A 17,014-nucleotide genomic window follows, 5' to 3' on the forward strand; every position below is an offset into this window, starting at 1 on the left:
GGACAAAGGACAGTTCTGTCGGAAAAGTGGGATTCGCACCCACACCTCCAGAGGAGACTGCGACCTGAACGCAGCTTTTGGATCTACGCCCTGCAGGCAGGCACCGACACGCTAGCGCTTCGCATTTCAGACCGGTCATCCCGTCGGCCTCGTTGGCGCAGTTAGGCAGCGCGTCAGTCTCATAATCTGAAGGTCGTGCCTCACACGGGGCAGCGTGGTGCCTTTTGATAGCTGAGAGCGCTTACACGACAGAGCGGGCTTCTCTGTTCCCGTCCGCCTGCTTGTCTCCTTCGCCTGAGGGAAAAAGGCCACAGCTCATCTGAAGGGTGGACGACACGACATTGCGGGAGAAACTGTGAGTTTCCAGGTAAATTCCCTAAATACCATCCAGCGACATTGCATTCAGTCCTAGGCCACCCTTTGACATGCAATATAATCGAAATTCAGTGTTCACGCTGGGCTAATGCTGAATGAATGCAGGAATACCATCCCTGTCGTATTCATGTAACATGTGGCGGTGTTCTTGTGAGGTTTTCTTAAGGGTAATATCATGCTGGCATTGGAAATGAAATTCCCTATTAATGGGAAGGCAAGCTTTCGTGAACCTTAAAGCAATGTTGCCTTCATCTTAAGGAAATATTGACTCGATTCTATTACGACTTGACATAGTCTTTCAAGGCATTCTTTAAAAGTGCCTGCAACTTGGTATCGGGGAAGGAGTGATGTCGCACAAACGATAAAACGGAGTAATTCTCAAGTTTAACGGAACGCCCGTCGGCGTTACTGCCACTTTATACTAATTCTGACGTCGACTGAAATGTGGTGCTTTGGCAAAGTTAATGCCCTGACACAAGGCAAAGTTGGCAAAGTTACAGCCTTGCGGCTGAAGACCGTAGATGTTGTCCGTAGCCGAAACTTAAGTCTGTCAGAAGTGGGATTCGAACCCACGCCTCCAGGGGAGACTGCGACCTGAACGCAGCGCCTTAGACCGCTCGGCCATCCTGACACGCATGCGTGGTGGGAGCTGACCCGTTGCGGCTACACCCAGCTTGTGGTCTGAATCCCTAACGAAATGTTGATTCGATTCAAATATAGCTCCACATGTTCTGCCAAGCGCTGAAGACTGTAGCTGTTATCCGAAGCCAAAGGACAAAGGACAGTTCTGTCGGAAAAGTGGGATTCGAACCCACACCTCCAGAGGAGACTGCGACCTGAACGCAGCTTTTGGATCTACGCCCTGCAGGCAGGCACCGACACGCTAGCGCTTCGCATTTCAGACCGGTCATCCCGCCGGCCTCGTTGGCGCAGTTAGGCAGCGCGTCAGTCTCATAATCTGAAGGTCGTGCCTCACACGGGGCAGCGTGGTGCCTTTTGATAGCTGAGAGCGCTTACACGACAGAGCGGGCTTCTCTGTTCCCGTCCGCCTGCTTGTCTCCTTCGCCTGAGGGAAAAAGGCCACAGCTCATCTGAAGGGTGGACGACACGACATTGCGGGAGAAACTGTGAGTTTCCAGGTAAATTCCCTAAATACCATCCAGCGACATTGCATTCAGTCCTAGGCCACCCTTTGACATGCAATATAATCGAAATTCAGTGTTCACGCTGGGCTAATGCTGAATGAATGCAGGAATACCATCCCTGTCGTATTCATGTAACATGTGGCGGTGTTCTTGTGAGGTTTTCTTAAGGGTAATATCATGCTGGCATTGGAAATGAAATTCCCTATTAATGGGAAGGCAAGCTTTCGTGAACCTTAAAGCAATGTTGCCTTCATCTTAAGGAAATATTGACTCGATTCTATTACGACTTGACATAGTCTTTCAAGGCATTCTTTAAAAGTGCCTGCAACTTGGTATCGGGGAAGGAGTGACGTCGCACAAACGATAAAACGGAGTAATTCTCAAGTTTAACGGAAGTTACTGCCACTTTATACTAATTCTGACGTCGACTGAAATGTGGTGCTTTGGCAAAGTTAATGCCCTGACACAAGGCAAAGTTGGCAAAGTTACAGCCTTGCGGCTGAAGACCGTAGCTGTTGTCCGTAGCAGAAACTTAAGTCTGTCAGAAGTGGGATTCGAACCCACGCCTCCAGGGGAGACTGCGACCTGAACGCAGCGCCTTAGACCGCTCGGCCATCCTGACACGCTTGCGTGGTGGGAGCTGACCCGTTGCGGCTACACCCAGCTTGTGGTCTGAATCCCTAACGAAATGTTGATTCGATTCAAATATAGCTCCACATGTTCTGCCAAGCGCTGAAGACTGTAGCTGTTATCCGAAGCCAAAGGACAAAGGACAGTTCTGTCGGAAAAGTGGGATTCGCACCCACACCTCCAGAGGAGACTGCGACCTGAACGCAGCTTTTGGATCTACGCCCTGCAGGCAGGCACCGACACGCTAGCGCTTCGCATTTCAGACCGGTCATCCCGCCGGCCTCGTTGGCGCAGTTAGGCAGCGCGTCAGTCTCATAATCTGAAGGTCGTGCCTCACACGGGGCAGCGTGGTGCCTTTTGATAGCTGAGAGCGCTTACACGACAGAGCGGGCTTCTCTGTTCCCGTCCGCCTGCTTGTCTCCTTCGCCTGAGGGAAAAAGGCCACAGCTCATCTGAAGGGTGGACGACACGACATTGCGGGAGAAACTGTGAGTTTCCAGGTAAATTCCCTAAATACCATCCAGCGACATTGCATTCAGTCCTAGGCCACCCTTTGACATGCAATATAATCGAAATTCAGTGTTCACGCTGGGCTAATGCTGAATGAATGCAGGAATACCATCCCTGTCGTATTCATGTAACATGTGGCGGTGTTCTTGTGAGGTTTTCTTAAGGGTAATATCATGCTGGCATTGGAAATGAAATTCCCTATTAATGGGAAGGCAAGCTTTCGTGAACCTTAAAGCAATGTTGCCTTCATCTTAAGGAAATATTGACTCGATTCTATTACGACTTGACATAGTCTTTCAAGGCATTCTTTAAAAGTGCCTGCAACTTGGTATCGGGGAAGGAGTGACGTCGCACAAACGATAAAACGTAGTAATTCTCAAGTTTAACGGAAGTTACTGCCACTTTATACTAATTCTGACGTCGACTGAAATGTGGTGCTTTGGCAAAGTTAATGCCCTGACACAAGGCAAAGTTGGCAAAGTTACAGCCTTGCGGCTGAAGACCGTAGCTGTTGTCCGTAGCAGAAACTTAAGTCTGTCAGAAGTGGGATTCGAACCCACGCCTCCAGGGGAGACTGCGACCTGAACGCAGCGCCTTAGACCGCTCGGCCATCCTGACACGCTTGCGTGGTGGGAGCTGACCCGTTGCGGCTACACCCAGCTTGTGGTCTGAATCCCTAACGAAATGTTGATTCGATTCAAATATAGCTCCACATGTTCTGCCAAGCGCTGAAGACTGTAGCTGTTATCCGAAGCCAAAGGACAAAGGACAGTTCTGTCGGAAAAGTGGGATTCGCACCCACACCTCCAGAGGAGACTGCGACCTGAACGCAGCTTTTGGATCTACGCCCTGCAGGCAGGCACCGACACGCTAGCGCTTCGCATTTCAGACCGGTCATCCCGCCGGCCTCGTTGGCGCAGTTAGGCAGCGCGTCAGGCTCATAATCTGAAGGTCGTGCCTCACACGGGGCAGCGTGGTGCCTTTTGATAGCTGAGAGCGCTTACACGACAGAGCGGGCTTCTCTGTTCCCGTCCGCCTGCTTGTCTCCTTCGCCTGAGGGAAAAAGGCCACAGCTCATCTGAAGGGTGGACGACACGACATTGCGGGAGAAACTGTGAGTTTCCAGGTAAATTCCCTAAATACCATCCAGCGACATTGCATTCAGTCCTAGGCCACCCTTTGACATGCAATATAATCGAAATTCAGTGTTCACGCTGGGCTAATGCTGAATGAATGCAGGAATACCATCCCTGTCGTATTCATGTAACATGTGGCGGTGTTCTTGTGAGGTTTTCTTAAGGGTAATATCATGCTGGCATTGGAAATGAAATTCCCTATTAATGGGAAGGCAAGCTTTCGTGAACCTTAAAGCAATGTTGCCTTCATCTTAAGGAAATATTGACTCGATTCTATTACGACTTGACATAGTCTTTCAAGGCATTCTTTAAAAGTGCCTGCAACTTGGTATCGGGGAAGGAGTGACGTCGCACAAACGATAAAACGGAGTAATTCTCAAGTTTAACGGAAGTTACTGCCACTTTATACTAATTCTGACGTCGACTGAAATGTGGTGCTTTGGCAAAGTTAATGCCCTGACACAAGGCAAAGTTGGCAAAGTTACAGCCTTGCGGCTGAAGACCGTAGCTGTTGTCCGTAGCAGAAACTTAAGTCTGTCAGAAGTGGGATTCGAACCCACGCCTCCAGGGGAGACTGCGACCTGAACGCAGCGCCTTAGACCGCTCGGCCATCCTGACACGCTTGCGTGGTGGGAGCTGACCCGTTGCGGCTACACCCAGCTTGTGGTCTGAATCCCTAACGAAATGTTGATTCGATTCAAATATAGCTCCACATGTTCTGCCAAGCGCTGAAGACTGTAGCTGTTATCCGAAGCCAAAGGACAAAGGACAGTTCTGTCGGAAAAGTGGGATTCGCACCCACACCTCCAGAGGAGACTGCGACCTGAACGCAGCTTTTGGATCTACGCCCTGCAGGCAGGCACCGACACGCTAGCGCTTCGCATTTCAGACCGGTCATCCCGCCGGCCTCGTTGGCGCAGTTAGGCAGCGCGTCAGTCTCATAATCTGAAGGTCGTGCCTCACACGGGGCAGCGTGGTGCCTTTTGATAGCTGAGAGCGCTTACACGACAGAGCGGGCTTCTCTGTTCCCGTCCGCCTGCTTGTCTCCTTCGCCTGAGGGAAAAAGGCCACAGCTCATCTGAAGGGTGGACGACACGACATTGCGGGAGAAACTGTGAGTTTCCAGGTAAATTCCCTAAATACCATCCAGCGACATTGCATTCAGTCCTAGGCCACCCTTTGACATGCAATATAATCGAAATTCAGTGTTCACGCTGGGCTAATGCTGAATGAATGCAGGAATACCATCCCTGTCGTATTCATGTAACATGTGGCGGTGTTCTTGTGAGGTTTTCTTAAGGGTAATATCATGCTGGCATTGGAAATGAAATTCCCTATTAATGGGAAGGCAAGCTTTCGTGAACCTTAAAGCAATGTTGCCTTCATCTTAAGGAAATATTGACTCGATTCTATTACGACTTGACATAGTCTTTCAAGGCATTCTTTAAAAGTGCCTGCAACTTGGTATCGGGGAAGGAGTGACGTCGCACAAACGATAAAACGGAGTAATTCTCAAGTTTAACGGAAGTTACTGCCACTTTATACTAATTCTGACGTCGACTGAAATGTGGTGCTTTGGCAAAGTTAATGCCCTGACACAAGGCAAAGTTGGCAAAGTTACAGCCTTGCGGCTGAAGACCGTAGCTGTTGTCCGTAGCAGAAACTTAAGTCTGTCAGAAGTGGGATTCGAACCCACGCCTCCAGGGGAGACTGCGACCTGAACGCAGCGCCTTAGACCGCTCGGCCATCCTGACACGCTTGCGTGGTGGGAGCTGACCCGTTGCGGCTACACCCAGCTTGTGGTCTGAATCCCTAACGAAATGTTGATTCGATTCAAATATAGCTCCACATGTTCTGCCAAGCGCTGAAGACTGTAGCTGTTATCCGAAGCCAAAGGACAAAGGACAGTTCTGTCGGAAAAGTGGGATTCGCACCCACACCTCCAGAGGAGACTGCGACCTGAACGCAGCTTTTGGATCTACGCCCTGCAGGCAGGCACCGACACGCTAGCGCTTCGCATTTCAGACCGGTCATCCCGCCGGCCTCGTTGGCGCAGTTAGGCAGCGCGTCAGGCTCATAATCTGAAGGTCGTGCCTCACACGGGGCAGCGTGGTGCCTTTTGATAGCTGAGAGCGCTTACACGACAGAGCGGGCTTCTCTGTTCCCGTCCGCCTGCTTGTCTCCTTCGCCTGAGGGAAAAAGGCCACAGCTCATCTGAAGGGTGGACGACACGACATTGCGGGAGAAACTGTGAGTTTCCAGGTAAATTCCCTAAATACCATCCAGCGACATTGCATTCAGTCCTAGGCCACCCTTTGACATGCAATATAATCGAAATTCAGTGTTCACGCTGGGCTAATGCTGAATGAATGCAGGAATACCATCCCTGTCGTATTCATGTAACATGTGGCGGTGTTCTTGTGAGGTTTTCTTAAGGGTAATATCATGCTGGCATTGGAAATGAAATTCCCTATTAATGGGAAGGCAAGCTTTCGTGAACCTTAAAGCAATGTTGCCTTCATCTTAAGGAAATATTGACTCGATTCTATTACGACTTGACATAGTCTTTCAAGGCATTCTTTAAAAGTGCCTGCAACTTGGTATCGGGGAAGGAGTGACGTCGCACAAACGATAAAACGGAGTAATTCTCAAGTTTAACGGAAGTTACTGCCACTTTATACTAATTCTGACGTCGACTGAAATGTGGTGCTTTGGCAAAGTTAATGCCCTGACACAAGGCAAAGTTGGCAAAGTTACAGCCTTGCGGCTGAAGACCGTAGCTGTTGTCCGTAGCAGAAACTTAAGTCTGTCAGAAGTGGGATTCGAACCCACGCCTCCAGGGGAGACTGCGACCTGAACGCAGCGCCTTAGACCGCTCGGCCATCCTGACACGCTTGCGTGGTGGGAGCTGACCCGTTGCGGCTACACCCAGCTTGTGGTCTGAATCCCTAACGAAATGTTGATTCGATTCAAATATAGCTCCACATGTTCTGCCAAGCGCTGAAGACTGTAGCTGTTATCCGAAGCCAAAGGACAAAGGACAGTTCTGTCGGAAAAGTGGGATTCGCACCCACACCTCCAGAGGAGACTGCGACCTGAACGCAGCTTTTGGATCTACGCCCTGCAGGCAGGCACCGACACGCTAGCGCTTCGCATTTCAGACCGGTCATCCCGCCGGCCTCGTTGGCGCAGTTAGGCAGCGCGTCAGTCTCATAATCTGAAGGTCGTGCCTCACACGGGGCAGCGTGGTGCCTTTTGATAGCTGAGAGCGCTTACACGACAGAGCGGGCTTCTCTGTTCCCGTCCGCCTGCTTGTCTCCTTCGCCTGAGGGAAAAAGGCCACAGCTCATCTGAAGGGTGGACGACACGACATTGCGGGAGAAACTGTGAGTTTCCAGGTAAATTCCCTAAATACCATCCAGCGACATTGCATTCAGTCCTAGGCCACCCTTTGACATGCAATATAATCGAAATTCAGTGTTCACGCTGGGCTAATGCTGAATGAATGCAGGAATACCATCCCTGTCGTATTCATGTAACATGTGGCGGTGTTCTTGTGAGGTTTTCTTAAGGGTAATATCATGCTGGCATTGGAAATGAAATTCCCTATTAATGGGAAGGCAAGCTTTCGTGAACCTTAAAGCAATGTTGCCTTCATCTTAAGGAAATATTGACTCGATTCTATTACGACTTGACATAGTCTTTCAAGGCATTCTTTAAAAGTGCCTGCAACTTGGTATCGGGGAAGGAGTGACGTCGCACAAACGATAAAACGGAGTAATTCTCAAGTTTAACGGAAGTTACTGCCACTTTATACTAATTCTGACGTCGACTGAAATGTGGTGCTTTGGCAAAGTTAATGCCCTGACACAAGGCAAAGTTGGCAAAGTTACAGCCTTGCGGCTGAAGACCGTAGCTGTTGTCCGTAGCAGAAACTTAAGTCTGTCAGAAGTGGGATTCGAACCCACGCCTCCAGGGGAGACTGCGACCTGAACGCAGCGCCTTAGACCGCTCGGCCAACCTGACACGCTTGCGTGGTGGGAGCTGACCCGTTGCGGCTACACCCAGCTTGTGGTCTGAATCCCTAACCAAATGTTGATTCGATTCAAATATAGCTCCACATGTTCTGCCAAGCGCTGAAGACTGTAGCTGTTATCCGAAGCCAAAGGACAAAGGACAGTTCTGTCGGAAAAGTGGGATTCGCACCCACACCTCCAGAGGAGACTGCGACCTGAACGCAGCTTTTGGATCTACGCCCTGCAGGCAGGCACCGACACGCTAGCGCTTCGCATTTCAGACCGGTCATCCCGCCGGCCTCGTTGGCGCAGTTAGGCAGCGCGTCAGTCTCATAATCTGAAGGTCGTGCCTCACACGGGGCAGCGTGGTGCCTTTTGATAGCTGAGAGCGCTTACACGACAGAGCGGGCTTCTCTGTTCCCGTCCGCCTGCTTGTCTCCTTCGCCTGAGGGAAAAAGGCCACAGCTCATCTGAAGGGTGGACGACACGACATTGCGGGAGAAACTGTGAGTTTCCAGGTAAATTCCCTAAATACCATCCAGCGACATTGCATTCAGTCCTAGGCCACCCTTTGACATGCAATATAATCGAAATTCAGTGTTCACGCTGGGCTAATGCTGAATGAATGCAGGAATACCATCCCTGTCGTATTCATGTAACATGTGGCGGTGTTCTTGTGAGGTTTTCTTAAGGGTAATATCATGCTGGCATTGGAAATGAAATTCCCTATTAATGGGAAGGCAAGCTTTCGTGAACCTTAAAGCAATGTTGCCTTCATCTTAAGGAAATATTGACTCGATTCTATTACGACTTGACATAGTCTTTCAAGGCATTCTTTAAAAGTGCCTGCAACTTGGTATCGGGGAAGGAGTGACGTCGCACAAACGATAAAACGGAGTAATTCTCAAGTTTAACGGAAGTTACTGCCACTTTATACTAATTCTGACGTCGACTGAAATGTGGTGCTTTGGCAAAGTTAATGCCCTGACACAAGGCAAAGTTGGCAAAGTTACAGCCTTGCGGCTGAAGACCGTAGCTGTTGTCCGTAGCAGAAACTTAAGTCTGTCAGAAGTGGGATTCGAACCCACGCCTCCAGGGGAGACTGCGACCTGAACGCAGCGCCTTAGACCGCTCGGCCAACCTGACACGCTTGCGTGGTGGGAGCTGACCCGTTGCGGCTACACCCAGCTTGTGGTCTGAATCCCTAACCAAATGTTGATTCGATTCAAATATAGCTCCACATGTTCTGCCAAGCGCTGAAGACTGTAGCTGTTATCCGAAGCCAAAGGACAAAGGACAGTTCTGTCGGAAAAGTGGGATTCGCACCCACACCTCCAGAGGAGACTGCGACCTGAACGCAGCTTTTGGATCTACGCCCTGCAGGCAGGCACCGACACGCTAGCGCTTCGCATTTCAGACCGGTCATCCCGCCGGCCTCGTTGGCGCAGTTAGGCAGCGCGTCAGTCTCATAATCTGAAGGTCGTGCCTCACACGGGGCAGCGTGGTGCCTTTTGATAGCTGAGAGCGCTTACACGACAGAGCGGGCTTCTCTGTTCCCGTCCGCCTGCTTGTCTCCTTCGCCTGAGGGAAAAAGGCCACAGCTCATCTGAAGGGTGGACGACACGACATTGCGGGAGAAACTGTGAGTTTCCAGGTAAATTCCCTAAATACCATCCAGCGACATTGCATTCAGTCCTAGGCCACCCTTTGACATGCAATATAATCGAAATTCAGTGTTCACGCTGGGCTAATGCTGAATGAATGCAGGAATACCATCCCTGTCGTATTCATGTAACATGTGGCGGTGTTCTTGTGAGGTTTTCTTAAGGGTAATATCATGCTGGCATTGGAAATGAAATTCCCTATTAATGGGAAGGCAAGCTTTCGTGAACCTTAAAGCAATGTTGCCTTCATCTTAAGGAAATATTGACTCGATTCTATTACGACTTGACATAGTCTTTCAAGGCATTCTTTAAAAGTGCCTGCAACTTGGTATCGGGGAAGGAGTGACGTCGCACAAACGATAAAACGGAGTAATTCTCAAGTTTAACGGAAGTTACTGCCACTTTATACTAATTCTGACGTCGACTGAAATGTGGTGCTTTGGCAAAGTTAATGCCCTGACACAAGGCAAAGTTGGCAAAGTTACAGCCTTGCGGCTGAAGACCGTAGCTGTTGTCCGTAGCAGAAACTTAAGTCTGTCAGAAGTGGGATTCGAACCCACGCCTCCAGGGGAGACTGCGACCTGAACGCAGCGCCTTAGACCGCTCGGCCATCCTGACACGCTTGCGTGGTGGGAGCTGACCCGTTGCGGCTACACCCAGCTTGTGGTCTGAATCCCTAACGAAATGTTGATTCGATTCAAATATAGCTCCACATGTTCTGCCAAGCGCTGAAGACTGTAGCTGTTATCCGAAGCCAAAGGACAAAGGACAGTTCTGTCGGAAAAGTGGGATTCGCACCCACACCTCCAGAGGAGACTGCGACCTGAACGCAGCTTTTGGATCTACGCCCTGCAGGCAGGCACCGACACGCTAGCGCTTCGCATTTCAGACCGGTCATCCCGCCGGCCTCGTTGGCGCAGTTAGGCAGCGCGTCAGTCTCATAATCTGAAGGTCGTGCCTCACACGGGGCAGCGTGGTGCCTTTTGATAGCTGAGAGCGCTTACACGACAGAGCGGGCTTCTCTGTTCCCGTCCGCCTGCTTGTCTCCTTCGCCTGAGGGAAAAAGGCCACAGCTCATCTGAAGGGTGGACGACACGACATTGCGGGAGAAACTGTGAGTTTCCAGGTAAATTCCCTAAATACCATCCAGCGACATTGCATTCAGTCCTAGGCCACCCTTTGACATGCAATATAATCGAAATTCAGTGTTCACGCTGGGCTAATGCTGAATGAATGCAGGAATACCATCCCTGTCGTATTCATGTAACATGTGGCGGTGTTCTTGTGAGGTTTTCTTAAGGGTAATATCATGCTGGCATTGGAAATGAAATTCCCTATTAATGGGAAGGCAAGCTTTCGTGAACCTTAAAGCAATGTTGCCTTCATCTTAAGGAAATATTGACTCGATTCTATTACGACTTGACATAGTCTTTCAAGGCATTCTTTAAAAGTGCCTGCAACTTGGTATCGGGGAAGGAGTGATGTCGCACAAACGATAAAACGGAGTAATTCTCAAGTTTAACGGAACGCCCGTCTGCGTTACTGCCACTTTATACTAATTCTGACGTCGACTGAAATGTGGTGCTTTGGCAAAGTTAATGCCCTGACACAAGGCAAAGTTGGCAAAGTTACAGCCTTGCGGCTGAAGACCGTAGCTGTTGTCCGTAGCCGAAACTTAAGTCTGTCAGAAGTGGGATTCGAACCCACGCCTCCAGGGGAGACTGCGACCTGAACGCAGCGCCTTAGACCACTCGGCCATCCTGACCCGCCTGCGTGGTGGGAGCTGACCCATTGCGGCTACACCTACAGGCAAGGACAGAGAAGCTAGTTCTTCGTTGTTCAGACCGGTCAACCCACCGGCCTCATTGACGCAGTTGGGCAGCGTGTCAGTCTCATAATCTGAAGGATCCCTTCCGCCTGATTGTCCCTTTTCTCCCGAGTCAAAAGGCCACAGCTCCTCTGGAGGGCGTGCGACATGATGTTTTGTGAGAAACTGTGAGGTTCCAGGTAAATTCCCTGACTCCCACCCAGTCCTAGACCAACCGTTGATATACAGTGTAATCGAAATTCAGTGTTGATGCTGGGCTAATGCTGAATGAATGCAGTAATAGCATTCATAATCATGTAACATGTGGCCGTGTCCTTGTGAGGCTTTCTTGAGGTTAGTATAATGCTGGCATTCGATGAAATGAAATTACATGTCATTGGGAAGACAAGCTTTCGTAAACCTAAAGGCCCGGACACACCAAGCCTAATAGTCTGTGGCCTTCATCCTGTAGTGCCACAAACTGTAAGCAGACAGAGAATGCACATTTTCTGCTGTCATGCAGGTGGCCCGGATAGCTCAGTCGGTAGAGCATCAGAGTTTTAATCTGAGGGTCCAGGGTGATAAGCTGTCAGTTTGCTGAGGCCTCCCCTCATGACCTGAATAAAGTAGCATACTTTGCAGGCATCCTATCATATGCACACTGCTGGTATGGATACAGTCAGTTTTGACTGCAAGAGATGAGGTAATTTGATGTCTTTGATTGTTTACGGCACTCCCATTTTCCTGTTTCAGCATAAAAGCGGCATTTTGCTTGTCAGAAATACATGCTCTGTTTTAATGTTACTTTAAATTGGGGTAGAACTAAATGAATGGCAAAGCTCAGCATTTTTTTGGCAACTCCCTTCCGTCACCTCGCATACCCCAGTTTGAGAACAAGTGCTATAGAGTGTCCCACAAAAGTGAGTACACCCCTCACACAAATTTAGTATATTGTCTTAAGGGATAATACTATAGAAATTTAACTTGGATATATTTTATAGTCAGTGTGCAGCTTGTATAGCAGTATAGATTTACTGTCCTATGAAAATAACTCAGCATACAGCCATTATTGTCAAAATAGCTGGCAACAAAAGTGAGTACACCCTAAGTGAACTTGTCAAAACTGTGTCCAAAGTGTCAATATTTTATGTTAGCACCATTGTTATCCAGCACTGCCTTAATCCTGCAAGGCATGGAATTGACCAGAGCTGCACAGGTTGTTGCTGGGATCCTCTTCCATATAATGGCATCACATAGCTGCAGTACATTAGACACATTGTGCTTCTCTACCTTCCATCTGAGGATGCCCCACAGGGTTCAGGTCTGGAGACAAACTTGGCCACTCATTCACCTTCAGCTTCCTCAGCAAGGCGGCTATCATTTTGGTGGTGTGATTGGGATCGTTATCATGGAAAACTGCCGATCTGCCTGGTTTCTGGAGGGAAGGCACCGTGTTCTGCTACAGAATGTACAGTACATAATGGACTCCATGTTTCCCTCAATGAACTGCAACTCCCCAGAACCAACAGCACTCATGCAGCCCCAGACCATGATGCTACCACCACCATGCTTGACTGTAGGCAAGACACAGTTTTCTTGGTACTCTTAACCAGGGCATCACCACACATGCTGGACACCATCTGAGTTGATCTTATAGTCTCATCAGACCGCAGAACATGGTTCCAGTAATTCATGCTCATGGACAGGTTGTCTTCAGCAAACTGTTTGCGGGCTTTCTTATGAGCCAGCTTCAGAAGAGGCTTTCATGTGGGATGACGCCTGTGCAAACTGACTTTTAGCACTGTGCAGCGTATGGTGTGAGCACTGACAAACTGACCTTTTACTTCTGCAACCTTTAAAGCAAAGCTGGCAGCACTCATGCATCTGTTTTTTTTTTTTTTGTTTTTTTTTTGAAGCCAGGTTCTGCACTTGATGCACAGAACAGTCAAGCAGACAAAAACATAAACATAATGAATAGGACATGTGGCTTTACATGGCTAAACAACATACTGCTGTTATCACTTAGGGTGTACTCACTTTTGTTGCCAGCTATTTTGGCAATAATGGCTGTATTTTTAGAGGACAGTAAATCTATACTGCTATACAAGCTGGACACTGACTACTCTAAAATATATCCAAGTTTCATTTCTATAGTATTATCCCTTGGGAAGATATACTAAAATGGTTGCTGAAATGTAAGAGGTGTACTTACTTTTGTGAGATACTGTATGTTTCTCATCCCCCACCCAATTTTTGTATTATTGTTTGTTGACAATGAAACAGAAAAAGGGGGTTTGGAGCGTTTTGGGATTTTTAAAATCCAAATACTGGTTAATGGCTGGTAAGCAATATTTTGGCCTGTGCATTTTCTCAGTTCGGTTGCTGTTGGCAAGTGATTTTTTTGTAATCTTGTTTGCTTTCCTCCTGCTTTGTTGTTCATGTCTTACTTTCTTTAATCGTAAAGAAATGTTTTTTGAGGAAAACATTTCAGGATTTCTCTCCATATAGTGGACTTCTATGGTGCCCCCAAGTTTGAACTTCCAAAATGCAGTTTAAATGTGGCGTCAAAGGGCTTTTAATGATCCCAGCCAAGGAAGAAGTTTATTATCTAGCGAAACGATCAGATATATACTTTTTAATCTCAAATGCTTGTCTTGCTGAGCTAGACAAGACTTTGAGGTTAAAAAGTATATAAATTGTAATTTATTTATTTGTAACATTGTTTGCTAAATAAAACCCTTCTTTCCTTGGCTGCGATCATTTAGAGCCCTTTGAAGCTGCATTTTAGAAGTTCAAACCATATAAATCCTGAATGCTTTACTCAAAAAACATAATTTCCTTACGACTGAAGAAAGAAGGACATGAACATCTTGGATGACAAGTGTGTGAGTACATTATCTGTAAATTTTTGTTCTGAAATGTGCATTTCTCAAATCTCTCACAATTGTGATTTTCATGCTGCCCAAATGTGGTTTACATACATGACACTATTAATCTTAGTTAAAAATTACAGAAGTTTCCCCCAAAATCCCAAGCATACCTTTACGTCTATGTAATGCTGCATTTAAAAAAAAAAAAACCTTGATTCCAAGTTTTCAATGAGGAATTAAAACAGTAGTCAAACATCAAACACTTCAAACATCCCCAGTAGAACACATTTTGATGTTTTCACATATCCAAGACTTTCTATAAATGTAAACTGGGGTGTCAAGCTCAGCTCTGCAGAGTTTAACTCCAATTCTAACTGAACACACCTGAATCATGGTCTTCAAGGTTAACTTATTAGAGGTGTGTTGGAGCTTTACTCTGCAGGACTGTGACTCCAGAATAAATGCCAGATCTGGGCCATTGTTGCACTCTGTTCTACTGTTGCTTTTAAACAGGGGTTAACTTGTATTTGTCTCTTTTTAGAACTGATGGTGCCGAGAATGGAGAGTGAAGTACTAGATGAAATACAAGATGAAGATCAGTATTTTATAACTGAATCAATTAGTTGCCCTCAGACAGAAAATACTTCAAGTAAAACTCATTTCACCTGCCAGTATTGTGGAAAGAGTTTCAGTCAACATGGAAACCTTATAGTCCACTTGAGGATTCACACTGGAGAAAAGCCTTTCTCCTGCCAACAGTGTGGAAAACATTTCAGTGAACATGGAAATCTTAAAGTCCACATGAGGATTCACACTGGAGAGAAGCCTTTCACCTGCCAAGAGTGTGGAAAATCTTTCACTAAAAAAGCAGCCCTCAAAAGCCACATAAATGTCCACACAGGTGAAAAGCCCTACACATGCCCTCTGTGTGGAAAACATTTCAGTCAACAAGGAAGCATTAACAGGCACATGAGAACTCACACTGGAGAGAAGCCGTACCTCCCCAGAGGAAAGGAAAATCAAACATGAGATCTCCTTCTCAACTCACATCTTTCTCCTAGACAGAAATGAGATCAAGTGAACATCAAACTGAGACATAAGGCTAAGTCTCCTGCTTCTCACATGTTTCTCCTGAGACAAAAAATGACATTCTTTCATGTTTGTCTCCTCTAAAGCTTCATAAGAGATCTCAGCTACATCACTCACTGTGCTCAGATTATTCTCCTTAATCAGAGGCACTCAAATTCTCACATTTATCTCCTCTAAAGCTTCATAAGAGATCTCGGCTACATCACTCACTGTGCTCAGATTATTCTCCTTAGATAGAGACACTCACATTCTCACATTTATCTCCTCTAAAGCTTCATAAGAGATCTCAGCTACATCACTCACTGTGCTCAGATTATTCTCCTTAGATAGAGACACTCAAATTCTCACATTTATCTCCTCTAAAGCTTCATAAGAGATCTCAGCTACATCACTCACTGTGCTCAGATTATTCTCCTTAACCAGAGGCACTCAAATTCTCACATTTATCTCCTCTAAAGCTTCATAAGAGATCTCAGCTACATCACTCACTGCGCTCAGATTATTCTCCTTAGATAGAGACACTCACATTCTCACATTTATCTCCTCTAAAGCTTCATAAGAGATCTCAGCTACATCACTCACTGTGCTCAGATTATTCTCCTTAACCAGAGGCACTCAAATTCTCACATTTATCTCCTCTAAAGCTTCATAAGAGATCTCAGCTACATCACTCACTGCGCTCAGATTATTCTCCTTAGATAGAGGCACTCAAATTCTCACATTTATCTCCTCTAAAGCTTCATAAGAGATCTCAGCTACATCACTCACTGTGCTCAGATTATTCTCCTTAGATAGAGACACTCACATTCTCACATTTATCTCCTCTAAATCTTTATAAGAGATCTCAGCTACATCACTCACTGTGCTCAGATTATTCTCCTTAGATAGAGACACTCAAATTCTCACATTTATCTCCTCTAAAGCTTCATAAGAGATCTCGGCTACATCACTCACTGTGCTCAGATTATTCTCCTTAGATAGAGACACTCACATTCTCACATTTATCTCCTCTAAAGCTTCATAAGAGATCTCAGCTACATCACTCACTGCGCTCGGATTATTCTCCTTAACCAGAGGCACTCAAATTCTCACATTTATCTCCTCTAAATCTTCATAAGAGATCTCAGCTACATCACTCACTGTGCTCAGATTATTCTCCTTAACCAGAGGCACTCAAATTCTCACATTTATCTCCTCTAAAGCTTCATAAGAGATCTCAGCTACATCACTCACTGTGCTCAGATTATTCTCCTTAGATAGAGACACTCACATTCTCACATTTATCTCCTCTAAAGCTTCATAAGAGATCTCGGCTACATCACTCACTGTGCTCAGATTATTCTCCTTAGATAGAGACACTCACATTCTCACATTTATCTCCTCTAAAGCTTCATAAGAGATCTCGGCTACATCACTCACTGTGCTCAGATTATTCTCCTTAGATAGAGACACTCACATTCTCACATTTATCTCCTCTAAAGCTTCATAAGAGATCTCGGCTACATCACTCACTGTGCTCAGATTATTCTCCTTAACCAGAGGCACTCAAATTCTCACATTTATCTCCTCTAAAGCTTCATAAGAGATCTCAGCTACATCACTCTCTGTGCTCAGATTATTCTCCTTAGATAGAGACACTCACATTCTCACATTTATCTCCTCTAAAGCTTCATAAGAGATCTCGGCTACATCACTCACTGTGCTCAGATTATTCTCCTTAGATAGAGACACACTCACATTCTCACATTTATCTCCTCTAAATCTTTATAAGA

The 17,014-nt window shown here is 46.8% G+C and overlaps 1 protein-coding gene and 10 non-coding genes across 11 annotated transcripts in view; 1 reads left to right on the plus strand and 10 right to left on the minus strand.

Annotated features, from left to right (window-relative positions):
- The window catches only part of LOC141326073 (uncharacterized), a 130,383-nt gene extending 115,201 nt beyond the window's left edge, over positions 1–15,182 (plus strand). The window contains exon 7 of the mRNA XM_073834772.1: positions 14,866–15,182. Coding sequence (XP_073690873.1) covers positions 14,866–15,182 — 317 coding nt within the window. The remainder of the gene's footprint in view (positions 1–14,865) is intronic.
- Positions 924–1,006, minus strand: trnal-cag (transfer RNA leucine (anticodon CAG)). The gene has a single exon. It is a non-coding gene; the product is annotated as a tRNA-Leu (tRNA).
- Positions 2,060–2,142, minus strand: trnal-cag (transfer RNA leucine (anticodon CAG)). Its single transcript has one exon. It is a non-coding gene; the product is annotated as a tRNA-Leu (tRNA).
- trnal-cag (transfer RNA leucine (anticodon CAG)) lies at positions 3,196–3,278 on the minus strand. Its single transcript has one exon. It is a non-coding gene; the product is annotated as a tRNA-Leu (tRNA).
- Positions 4,332–4,414, minus strand: trnal-cag (transfer RNA leucine (anticodon CAG)). Its single transcript has one exon. It is a non-coding gene; the product is annotated as a tRNA-Leu (tRNA).
- trnal-cag (transfer RNA leucine (anticodon CAG)) lies at positions 5,468–5,550 on the minus strand. The gene has a single exon. It is a non-coding gene; the product is annotated as a tRNA-Leu (tRNA).
- On the minus strand, positions 6,604–6,686 carry trnal-cag (transfer RNA leucine (anticodon CAG)). Its single transcript has one exon. It is a non-coding gene; the product is annotated as a tRNA-Leu (tRNA).
- trnal-cag (transfer RNA leucine (anticodon CAG)) lies at positions 7,740–7,822 on the minus strand. The gene has a single exon. It is a non-coding gene; the product is annotated as a tRNA-Leu (tRNA).
- trnal-cag (transfer RNA leucine (anticodon CAG)) lies at positions 8,876–8,958 on the minus strand. Its single transcript has one exon. It is a non-coding gene; the product is annotated as a tRNA-Leu (tRNA).
- Positions 10,012–10,094, minus strand: trnal-cag (transfer RNA leucine (anticodon CAG)). Its single transcript has one exon. It is a non-coding gene; the product is annotated as a tRNA-Leu (tRNA).
- Positions 11,159–11,241, minus strand: trnal-cag (transfer RNA leucine (anticodon CAG)). The gene has a single exon. It is a non-coding gene; the product is annotated as a tRNA-Leu (tRNA).
- Positions 15,183–17,014: the final 1,832 nt, after the last annotated feature.

This window comes from Garra rufa, chromosome 2 (genome assembly GCF_049309525.1).
Source record: "Garra rufa chromosome 2, GarRuf1.0, whole genome shotgun sequence".
Lineage (NCBI taxonomy): Eukaryota > Metazoa > Chordata > Actinopteri > Cypriniformes > Cyprinidae > Garra > Garra rufa.